At 32.8% G+C, this 12165-nt stretch overlaps 1 protein-coding gene and 1 pseudogene across 1 annotated transcript; one reads left to right on the top strand and one right to left on the bottom strand.

Annotated features, from left to right (window-relative positions):
* Positions 1–289: 289 nt before the first annotated feature.
* On the bottom strand, positions 290–766 carry LOC107167541 (uncharacterized). Its single transcript, XM_015516634.1, has one exon. The coding sequence runs from the start codon at positions 764–766 to the stop codon at positions 290–292; it is 477 nt and encodes a 158-aa protein (XP_015372120.1).
* Positions 767–1105: 339 nt separating this feature from the next.
* On the top strand, positions 1106–1772 carry LOC149056875 (uncharacterized; annotated as a pseudogene).
* The last annotated feature ends 10393 nt before the right edge of the window (positions 1773–12165 follow it).

The raw sequence follows: 12165 nt of genomic DNA, 5'->3' as shown, positions 1-12165 counted from the left end.
GCACCGAGCTGATTTTTCCTAGCTGAACTATTTGCAATTCACACGCTAGGACACAATCGTTGAACGAGAGTAATATTGTTTATCATTAGTCTCGATTAAATTAGTGTGTAAATCTAGTTTATCGGGTATCTTTTCATCAAGCTTCGCGATTTTTGAACAATTTATTCCAATCAAATTAACGTGGGTGTCGAGTTCTTCGGAAAACTTTTCTTTCATGTCGCTGATCACCTTATTCAACTGACTGGACGGCGACCCACCGAACACATCCATGATGTGATGATAACTGAAATTATATTCTAAGATCTGACTTATTAATCCAGCTGTTATGTTCGTCGGTAAAACCTAACCAGCGGACGAATACTCGCTGACCTTTGGTGCGAATTATTTTATCCACTAGATAATCATCGGGTAGTCTCGTTTTACGAATCACCTCCGCATAAAATCCACCAGCTATAGGGTCACCCGTATAATGTTGTAAGATATATGCATATGGCGTGGTCCGGTTCACTTTAATAATTGTAAATATTTCCGTAGACCATTTGGGTAGATATCCTTTGGTGAACACACCCTTGTACACGCTAACACGGACTTTATAGCCCACGCTAAATTTATGTTTTGTGGTTTTCACCGAGGTGTATTTTAATTTTACCAGTGCTGGGTTATTGTCGGCTTGTGATGGCGTCACGCCGATCGCACTATGTAGTGTCAAATAGGAAAACTGAGTTTGGCATAGCTTTCTCGGGTGATATAACCGCCTCGTTGTCATTGAATTTGAATAAACTAATACCCTGAACGCCGCATAAAATCTTATCTAGCATCGTATATTTGGCCTGATGTAGTGTTATAAATGTATACGTTTTCAAATTTAATCCCGTTCTCGTGTACTAATAACGTGAAAATAAGATTCGTTTTCCCGCACCCCGACGATCCTACAATCAGTGTCCTGATAGAATTTGGAAACAGTGACCCATGTTTAGGCGGTAGCTTCTCGACATCGCTATTGCATAGCGATAGCGGGTCCATATTATCAACTTCGAGTTTTACGGCTTGTCTGATGAATCGCATTGTATAAATACGTGTGTCGATCGTGCGATGCGCCCATATAATGTTACCACGTCGGAAGGCCAAGTCCAATAGCGGTACGGGACTGTTGAACACTATAATAAATAGTTTACCAGTCGAATTACATCTACCAGGTTATCAGTTCTGTGGACCGGGAACTAATTTAGGAAAAATACTAGCTCTAGGTCAGACCGGTATAAATGGTTTGGATTCAGCGTTCAGAGACCATGATATAGCTTACGATAAAAGTAATTATTTATCCGAATTTAGTGTTGCTGACAGTGTATTGACTATTGGAAGAACACGCTTGGAGCAGAGTGGGTACGAAAGACGCCGACTATAAAGAAAAAGCTGCCGCGTGGCTCGTAACCACTGGCATGAAGGCTAAACGTAAAATCGGTGCTGGATGTGGGTTCGGTAATATTGTAGGCGTGTGTAAAAAAGTGATAAAAAAATCGATCAAAACGTGTTCGTCAACGCCTAATATGGGCAAATTAATTAAATCGACTGTATGTGTCGCACGGAGACATGTGAAATCAATCGGAGATGCACGGCCGAGAAAAAATAAAAATAAACTACCTCGTGTGATCAAAATCCCTAAAACTGGCGGCTCATTAGCGCTAATCCCTATATTGGCTGGGCTTTCAGCGTTGGGCACGGTGGCGGGTGGAGTGTCCAACATTGTGAAGACAATACGTAGTATTAGATAAAACAACGGATCGCCTATACAATTAGGTAAAGGCTTGTATTTAAACCCACACAAAGGTGGGGGTTCGTATACTATTGCCCGGAAATCCGGTGTTAAAGGTTCACGTAAAAGGACCGATAACAGGATAAAGAAGGCCGCGGATAAAAATAAAAAACGAAAAAATAAAAAATCAGCGCTAATAATTCGCAAATCAGCGAAAACAAAAACTGGTAGAAAATCGTCGAGATCAAAAAACTAATTTTACCCAATCGTGCTCTTTATGATTTCGAAATTATGGCATACGCTAAATTTAAGAAAATACGTCATTTCAGAAGTGTATATAGCATAGACAGATTGCCTGCCGTCGGTCCTAAATGCATGGAATGCGCTGTCGTTAACCTCGACTTTGAAAAAAATAAAGGCACGCATTGGGTGTCTTACAAATAATCGGAAAAACAGTTTTTTATTACGACAGCTACGGCGCGGCGACCTTCGTCCGCCGCCACAATTAGTGAAGTATTTTAAAGGCTGTGTCATCGAATATAATTACGAACGTCAACAAGCATACAATATTTTTAACTGTGGCCATATTTTATGCTTAAAATTTTTAAATGACAAACAATAATAATTATAATATTATTATTATTATTATTAAAATACTTTTATAATATTATCGACGGCATCACGTCGTCTCAGACACTATCGTTGAGTGGGAACAGCTCCCAATTAGAATGTCATTTTTTCCCACCCATAGAAGTGGGTGATAAATCAGAAATCGGGCTTCTAAGTATGCAAGCATATAATTTCATACCTAACGTCGAGACTGGATGCGATACTCTACATATTATTCACGGTAATTAGACGGAGGTCGCTAAGATTAAAATACCTACCGGGTGTTATGAAATAATTGTTTTAGAAACTAAAATACGTGAACTTCTAAAGGACGTCGGCGTGCATTTTTTTAATTTGTCAACTATGTTATGATTTTACACAACAAAATAAAATAACGTACGCAAAATAATTAAATAAAAATTATATTTTATTAGTTACTACGGCTAATAACAATGTATCGGTTCAGACGTAATTTTAAGACTGACTGGCCTCCCGTATAGTGTATTATGCGACGACGCTCCGTGTCACAATCAAAATCCTATGTCAGCGGATTCCACGGTCTCGCCGTCGTACAACACACTATTCCTGATGGTCTTAAAAATATCATGTAGAATAATATTATAATGTAATATTATTCATATTTATAATAATCTGATTCAGGGGTTCGTAACAACTAATAGCAGCACGTTGAAATGTACGATACATTGTACTAGTGATATCGATTTAACCACCGAAGATAGCATCGCGTCGTTGTTGGGCTTTGATAAGCGTATTCTGGTATAGACATGAGTCTGATCACGTGGTGAAAATTATAAACGTCAACACGATAAAAGTCGAATGTAACTTAGCTTTAGGCTCATTCAACAGCGGACGGCAATCGCATACGATACACGAATTTTATCCGATCGCGCCGCCCGGTTATAAAATAGTTGAAATACCTAAATATAGCGTGTTGTATAAATTGAAAACAAATACGATCGATTTCGTGCAAGTTTCATTGACCGATCAAAACGGAAAGTTAATTAATTTCCACGGTGAAGCTGTGAACATAAGGTTGCTTATAAAAAATGGGTTTGAAATTTAATGCCGATAAATATACCGCGGACAACGGCGATACACGCATTAAAGTAGCGACTGCTGACAGACACACGCCCTAACACACCGCAGCTGTTCGTGGTAAAGTTAGTAGTAATAATATCAAAAAGAAAAAGAAAAAAAAAACGCTGACGCTCGATAATCGTAAATTTTTACGTTTGATCGCAAACAAGTAGACATTTTTTATTTGTTACTTTATATCACGCATCAACACTATGGATAAATCGTACTTAGATGTGGGTGGTGCTTTGGGTGGGTAATTGGGAGCTTTGCGAGTATCCCAATTTACCTCAGACCAGCAAGCACAGTTGGATGGTAAAGAAATACTCTCAGGTAGAGAGACCTAGATGCTTAATAATCGTTTTTCTCACGAACGCACCCGGGACCGTGTCAGACGGTTATAACGTCGATTATGACGCGTGCTCGCTGACAAACGTTAAAGCATATATTAATTCTGTCGAATACCCATATGAAGATTTCAACGAAAGCTTCGACAAAAATCGATTCACCATGTTCTATCAGAATTATGTTGATTCCCAGATACATTATTATGAACGATTTAGCGCTCAGCCGTGCTTGTCAAGGGAAGCATATAAAGAGGTGGGTCCATTTATATGTATAGATTAATCGCGACAAAACGATGACGCTAAGACTTCAAGTATTGATTTACGTATCGAGATAGAGGCAGCTAATAATTTCCCAGCCAATACAGCCGCATACTGCCTAGTCATACACGACCGTATTATTCAATATAATCCGTTTACGGGCGAAGTGAGGAAAACAAAATTCATGTACCTATATTTATATATATATATATATATGTATATCGTATTTATTTTTTTATTTTTTTTTTCCTTGGAATGTATAATATTATTTTATAGTTAAGTTATAATTTGTAACAATATGTAACGCACGATATTCGTATTTTAATTATACTTCAGAAATAATAAACTAATAATAATAATAAGTATAACGCATTTTGCTTTTTCTATATAATAATATAATTATATTATATAAAAATATTAACAGTGAAGTGAATGTAATATATATATATTACATTATATTATATTTCATCATCTACTATACTAATATTATGTAACAATAACAACAACGTATTAATATATAACATATAGCATATATATATATACTTATTTATATATGCCGCACATCAATAGTTTGTATAAGAAAACACCGCTGATCGGTCAATTATACGGAGGAGTGGGGATGGGAAGGGCGCATGGTGGCGAATACGGAGGGGGTGAAGCGGGGGAGCCAGAACCGGCTGCGTATTTACAGACCGTAACTGAATTCGGCCAAACGGGTATGCACATCACCCAATACGCATGCGCGTGACACACCTGTATCTATTAGATAAGTTATCACATTCTTATCTAGCTATAAAGAATATCCGATAATAATTAATAAGTGTATAATATATTTTATAATCATAATAAAATATTCAACAAATGTTATAATGAAAGTGGAAAATCATAATATTATAATAATATAATATTATACAAAGTGTATAATATATTTTATAATGATTATAAAATGTTCAACAAATGATATAATCAAAGTGGAAAATCAAGTGATATATTTGAAATGTCTGCAATAAATTTTAAAGTTTTCGGTAGAATATAAATTTCAAAACATAATAATTAGGGTAGCAAAATCATTTGAACTTAAATTGAAATAGAGTTCTTAGATATAAAATATTCTTTTCTTTATGTCTACTATTGGGCCTTGCATAGCATTAAACATTATAAGCACGTAGTATAAGGTTAATAAATATTTATAATAAATAATATAATAATAAATTAAAACTTAAAGCTTTATTTTTTACAAACCCGGAAAATATCGAACGATATTATTTAAAAAAAAATCTCACTACTTATTTCAATCATGTTGGATATAATATATACATTAGATATAATACTAACATATTTGAAATGCATTTTATAAATTGAGTAGAATTAAATGATAATTAAAAATTAAATCAACTTACCTTGTCCTATAATCGACAAAGAATATCCGATAATAATTAATAAGTGTATAATATATTTTATAATCATTATAAAATATTCAACAAATGTTATAATGAAAGTGGAAAATCATAATATTATAATAATATAATATTATTCAAAGTGTATAATATATTTTATAATCATTATAAAATATTCAACAAATGTTATAATCAAAGTGGAAAATCAAGTGATTTATTTGAAATGTCTGCAATGAATTTAAGAGTTTTTGGTAGAATCTAAATTTTAAAACATAATAAATAGGGTAGCAAAATCATTTGAACTTAATTTGAAATAGAGTTGTTAGTTATAAAATATTCATACATATATGTCTACTATTGGGCCTTGCATAGAATTAAACATTATAAACAATTGGTTTAAGTTTAATAGTTAGTTATAATAAATTAAAACTAAAAGTTTTTTGTTTAGACACACGGAAAATTGAATGCTGTTATTTAAAAAAAAAATCTCACTACTTATTTCAATCATGTTGGTTATAATATCAACATAAGATAAAATACTAACATATTTGAAATGCATACTATAAATTGAGTAGAATTAAATAATTATTAAAAATTAAATCAACTTACCTTGTCCTATAATCGGCAAAGAATATCCGATAATAATTAATAAGTGTATAATATATTTTATAATCATTATAAAATATTCAACAAATGTTATAATCAATGTGGAAAATCAAGTGATTTATTTGAAATGTCTGCAATGAATTTTAGAGTTTTCGGTAGTATCTAAATTTCAAAACATAATAATTGGGGTAGCAAAATCATTTGAACTTAATTTGAAATAGAGTTCTTAGTTATAAAATATTCTTTTCTTTATGTCTACTATTGGGCCTTGCGTTGCATTAAACATTATAAACACGTGGTATAAGGTTAATAAATATTTATAATAAATTAACACGTAAAGCTTTATTTTTTAGATACCCGGAAAATATCGAACGATATTATTTAAAAAAAAAACTCACTACTTATTTCAATCATGTTTGATATAATATATACATAAGATATATCATACTAACATATTTGAAATGCATTTTATAAATTGAGTAGAATTAAATAATTATTAAAAATTAAATCAACTTACCTTGTCCTATAATCGACAAAGAATATCCGATAATAATTAATAAGTGAATAATATATTTTATAATCATTATAAAATATTCCACAAATGTTATAATCAAAGTGGAAAATCACGAGATTTATTTGAAATGTCTGCAACGAATTTTAAAGTTTACGGTAAAATATAAATTTCAAAACATATTAATTAGGGTAGCAAAATCATAAGAACTTAATTTGAAATAGAGTTATTAGTTATGAAATATTCATACTTATATGTCTACTATTGGGCCTTGCATAGAATTAAACATTATACACACGTGGTTTAAGGTTAATAGTTATTTATAATAAATTAAAACTAAAAGCTTTTTTGTTTATACACCCGGAAAATTGAATGCTGTTATTTAAAAAAAAAATCTCACTACTTATTTCAATCATGTTGGTTATAATATCAACATAAGATAAAATACTAACATATTTAAAATGCATACTATAAATTGAGTAGAATTAAATAATTATTAAAAATTAAATCAACTTACCTTGTCCTATAATCGGCAAAGAATATCCGATAATAATTAATAAGCGTAGATTATATTTTATAATTATAAAATATTCATCTAATGTTATGATTCAACTTACCTTGTACTATAATAGACAAAGAATATCCAATAATAATTAATAAGTGTATAATATATTTTATAATCATTATAAAATATTCAACAAATGTTATGATTAAATTGGAAAATCAAGTGATTTATTTGAAATGTTTGCAATGAATTTTCAAGTTTTTTGTTGGAATTCAAATTTCGAAACATAATAATGAGGAAAGACAAATATTATTTAAATTATGTTGGATATAATATAAAAATTAAATTAAACTTTAAATATATTTAAGTGCATTAATATAAATCATGTAAAATTAAATGATTATTTAAAATTAAATAAACTTACATAGAACTATAATCGACAGAGAATATCCGATAATTATTGATAAGCATATATTATATTTTATAATGATTATAAAAGATTCATCAAATGTTATGATTAAACTGAAAAATCAAGTGATTTACTTGAAATGATTGCAATGAATTATCAAGGTTATCGATAGAATATAAATTTCGAAACATAATAATTAGGGTAGCAAAATCATTTGAACTTAATTTGAAATAGAGTTCTTAGTTATAAAATATTCATACTTATACGTCTGCTATTGGGACTTGCGTAGAATTAAACATTATAAACACGCGGTTTAAGGTTAATAGTTATTTATAATAAATTAAAACTAAAAGCTTTTTTTTTAGACACCCGGAAAATTGAATTTTGTTATTTAAAAAGAAAATCACATAACTTATTTCAATCATGTTGGATATAATATAAACATGAGATAAAATACTAACATATTTTAAATGCATATTATAAATCGAGTAAAATTAAATGAGTCTACGTCAATTGGTCGTCTGAAATTGGTCATTTTGTAAATTGGTCATTTGGTAAAATAGTCGTAGTATATTTTCGTTGCGAAACGTGAATACTGGTTAAAAACGTTATGTAGGTATAAATGGGCAATAATCATTATAAAACGTTTTACGATAATAAGTTGAATAACAGTGTGTGCAAATGTACTACTATCATTATTACAGGCTATATTATATTACGATAACAACTATTATCGAATGATCTTTATCTATATAATAAAAAAAGTGGTCATTTCTCGAATAACGCAGTTTCTTGAAAACTACTACTCAGATTTTCTTGAAATTCAACATAGATATTCAGTTTGAGCTCATAAGTATCAGTCTGAAGTCAAAAATGGCCTAGGTATTTTTTAACGATCACCAGGGAGTCAGAAGTGTAAATTCATTGGTTTATAAAAGAAAAATAAAGAGTGGCCAATATTAAAGGTCAAATTATAATATATAATTGCCATAGCAACAAAATAACAGTAACAATTCATTTTTTTTAGAAAAAATAAATCACCAATCTTTTTTGAATTTGTAATCATTAAAAAAAATAGTTGAATATGCTTAAAAGAAAACAAAATATTGGAAAAAATTCTTTACTAAATAAAAGACAGAAAAAACTCAAGAATACACATCAAGTTGAAGATGATATAATAGAAGAAACAAAAAAATCATCATCAAATCAGAAACAAATCAGTCAACGTACAGAAAGAAGAAAGTCCAAAATGAAAAAAAATTTAGAAATGAAAGCATTCAAATATGATTGTAGTGACGTATTTAATAACGATCATCGTATTTCTATTGGTCTTATGGATATTGAATGTAAGTTTTGCAAATCGTTAAAATTTCAAGATGAATGTGATAACATGTGTTGTGGAAAGGGGAAGGTAAATTTGCCTGATTTGACTATTCCCGAAGAGCCATTATCAACGTATCTCTCTGGAACAACAATTGAATCAAAACATTTTCTAAGTGTAGTGTGATAAGTGATAGCCCTGCCTGCTCGTGCCGCCGAGGCGACGATTAGTTATTAGTGATTAGTCACTATAGACTGATTAGTCAGTCTTGTGCCGTCTTGTGTCGTGTGCGTGTGTCAGCGGAGTGTCCGGACTGCACACGCTCACGGGCACTAATTAGTTTTTGTCTTATAATATATTATTACGTTGTTTATTACTACTGTTTACTTATTCATTGTTATGTAAATGTTAATATTATTAAAATATAAAATATATAGATATATATATAATCGTGTCAAGTTGGTAGTAACGGCCGTCTATGCGTGGCCCTACAGTTCAGAAGTGGGATACAATTCAGTTGCCCTCAAAGTAATTGTGTATTGTCATTATCGCGAAATTAGTCGTCGAGTCGTTCGGTTTGTGTCGCATATTTTGTTTTGCCTAACTTCTATTGATTCAAAATGGATGACGGTCAAACGGGTCAGAACGACGCCGAAAACCACGAGGTTTGGTCGTCTAGCCGTTTACGAAGCGGGTCGCAGCAAGCTACAGTGCAGCCACCATTGCAGCCCCAAGTGTCTACGGAGCAGCTTTGTTCGCAGTCAATAACAAACATGTTACCACCAAATACTAACCAGTCGTCCGGGAGTGTAACCACTACCAGTGATAGTGGAATGCGAGATGCATTGACAGCGCTAATAGAGCAGAACCGATTGTTGTTATCACGGATATTGCGTAATGAAGACAATAACAATGATAACATACGTGCGCAGTCAACACGTTCGCCGTCAACTTCTAATAACGGTTACTACGTCATGCCAGACTTTAATAATTCGATTAGTACTTTTTCTGGACGTGAATCTAATACGGATGCGAGAGCATGGTTGAAATCCGTTGAAGGTGTGGCAAAATTGCATAATTGGCCAGACAGTTTCAAACTAGAAATAGTACGTACAAAATTGGATGGTCCGTCAAAAAATTGGTACGTTGGTCGTACATTTTCAAGTTGGGGTAGTTTTGTTGACCAGTTTAATAATACATTTGTGGGAAACGAGTTGTGCACAGTTGATCGCGTAAGAATTATGTCGAACCGCGTTCAAACCAAGGGCGAGTGCGTCATAGAGTATTTTCACCACAAAGCACGCCTCTGCCGTGAAATCTCGTTACCGTTTAACGAAACTAAACAACAGATAGTTGAAGGTGTTTATTCTCACGATTTATGTAACTATTTGATAGCGCGCACACATTTAAGTGAAGACGAATTATTAGCTGATATTAATTCTTACAATAATCTGAAAAATGCCAGGATCAATCGAATCCGATCGACCGAGCCTGCTAAAACAACTCAAAGTTATACCGGCAATCGAAAAGCCAGTTCTGACAACCGCGATAGAGATCGGAATACGGTACAACGATCCACTATTGATACAAGAATGAAGCCGTCAAGGGATACGTCGAGTGTCACGTGCTATAGCTGTGGAAAGATCGGGCATCTGGCGTCTTCGTGTCCAACGAGAACCTGTCATAGCTGTCATTCAACGGGTCATTCGGCGCGGAACTGTCCAGGTCGCCAAGGTGAGCGTCAAGACAACAACGGTGGTGAGCATGTCTCTGTTTTGGAACGGTCCCCCACACATATTGTACCCCCATATATGTTAAATGTTAGCATTAAGTTTCCCAATAGTGAGTCTATCGATGTACAAGCATTAGTAGATACGGGTAGTCCTGTTAGTCTAATTAAATCGACTGTTGTCCCATACGTGTCTGGGGTCGTGCCTCCAAAATCGGATTTAGTAGGTATTAATGGTTCTAAACTAAATATAGTAGACCAGTTTGATGCGAATATTTTTCATAGTGAACTTGATGCCCCGATTAATTTATGTTTTCACGTGGTGCCCGGCAATGCCATGAGAAATGATTGCCTATTGGGTCGTAATTTTTTATCTCACCCTAGAGTAAATTTAAACGTGTCAGATGGTCATTTTGAAGTAAGCTTTAAAAAAGTTGATAATAATATATCGTTTGCCGAAATTTTATCTGTTAATTACACTGATTATAAAAGAGATGATGCTGATATTAATTTGAATGTTGAGGATACTCTGCCGGATGATATTAAACAAAAAGTTAAAAAAATATATGTAGAGTCCTATGTTAACCATGAAAGTGTCATTAGTACAGCTGATGACTATCGTCCTGAGATACGCATCATATTAAAAAATGATAAACAGTTTTATTTTCGCCCCCGGCGTTTGTCTTTTTTCGAAAAAGACTGCCTACAAAAAATGTTAGATAACATGTTGACCAAAGGGATTATTCAACGTAGTAGTTCCGAATACAGTAGCCCCATAGTACTGGTTAAGAAAAAGAATGGAGATTTTAGGATGTGTGTTGATTACCGCGAGTTAAATAAATATGTTGTGAAAGACCGATACCCGCTGCCGTTAATAGACGATAATTTAGATTTATTACGCGGAAAAAAATATTTTACATGCTTGGACCTAAAGGATGGGTTTCATCATATATATGTTGCAGACGATTCGATTAAGTTTACATCTTTTACGACACCATTAGGGCAGTTCGAGTTTTTAAAAATGCCGTTTGGGTTAGCTAATGGGCCTTCGTGTTTTAGCCGGTTTATTCAAAATGTTTTCGACGAATTTATTCGTAAAAATGAGGTGATCGTATATTTTGACGATATTATGCTAGCCACAGAAACTATTGAAGGGCATTTAGAGCTCCTGTCTAGAGTATTAAAAGTAATGAAAAATAAACAGTTAGAGATCCGTCTAGACAAAAGTCAATTTTTGAAATGTGAGGTCATTTACTTAGGTTATTGTGTAAATCAGTACGGTATTCAACCGAATCCTAAAAACGTCTCAATAATTGAAAACTACCCTGTACCACAAAATAATAAAGAACTCCAAAGTTTCATTGGTTTATCGTCTTATTTTCGACGATTCATTCCGAATTTTGCAATTATTGCTAAACCACTTTATAGCTTGCTCAAAAAAGATATTCCATACGAGTTTGGAGAGGAGCAAATGAGGTCGTTCGATTCTATTAAATCAAAACTCGGGGAACAACCGTTATTAGCCATTTATAATCCTAATGCAATAAAAGAGCTTCACTGTGATGCTAGTAGCCATGGATATGGTTCAATTTTGTTTCAGAAGCAACCCGATAATCATTTCCATC

This window comes from Diuraphis noxia, unplaced genomic scaffold (assembly GCF_037042655.1).
Source record: "Diuraphis noxia isolate RWA-SAM2 unplaced genomic scaffold, SU_Dnox_SAM2 contig0003, whole genome shotgun sequence".
NCBI classification, from domain to species: Eukaryota; Metazoa; Arthropoda; class Insecta; order Hemiptera; family Aphididae; genus Diuraphis; species Diuraphis noxia.
The sequence above is the reverse complement of the archived record's forward strand: the minus strand, read 5'-3'. Positions and strand labels throughout refer to the sequence as shown.

Excerpts from the sequence above, each read along its gene's own strand:
- LOC107167541 (XM_015516634.1), bottom strand. The coding sequence starts at position 766 with ATGACAACGAGGCGGTTATATCACCCGAGAAAGCTATGCCAAACTCAG.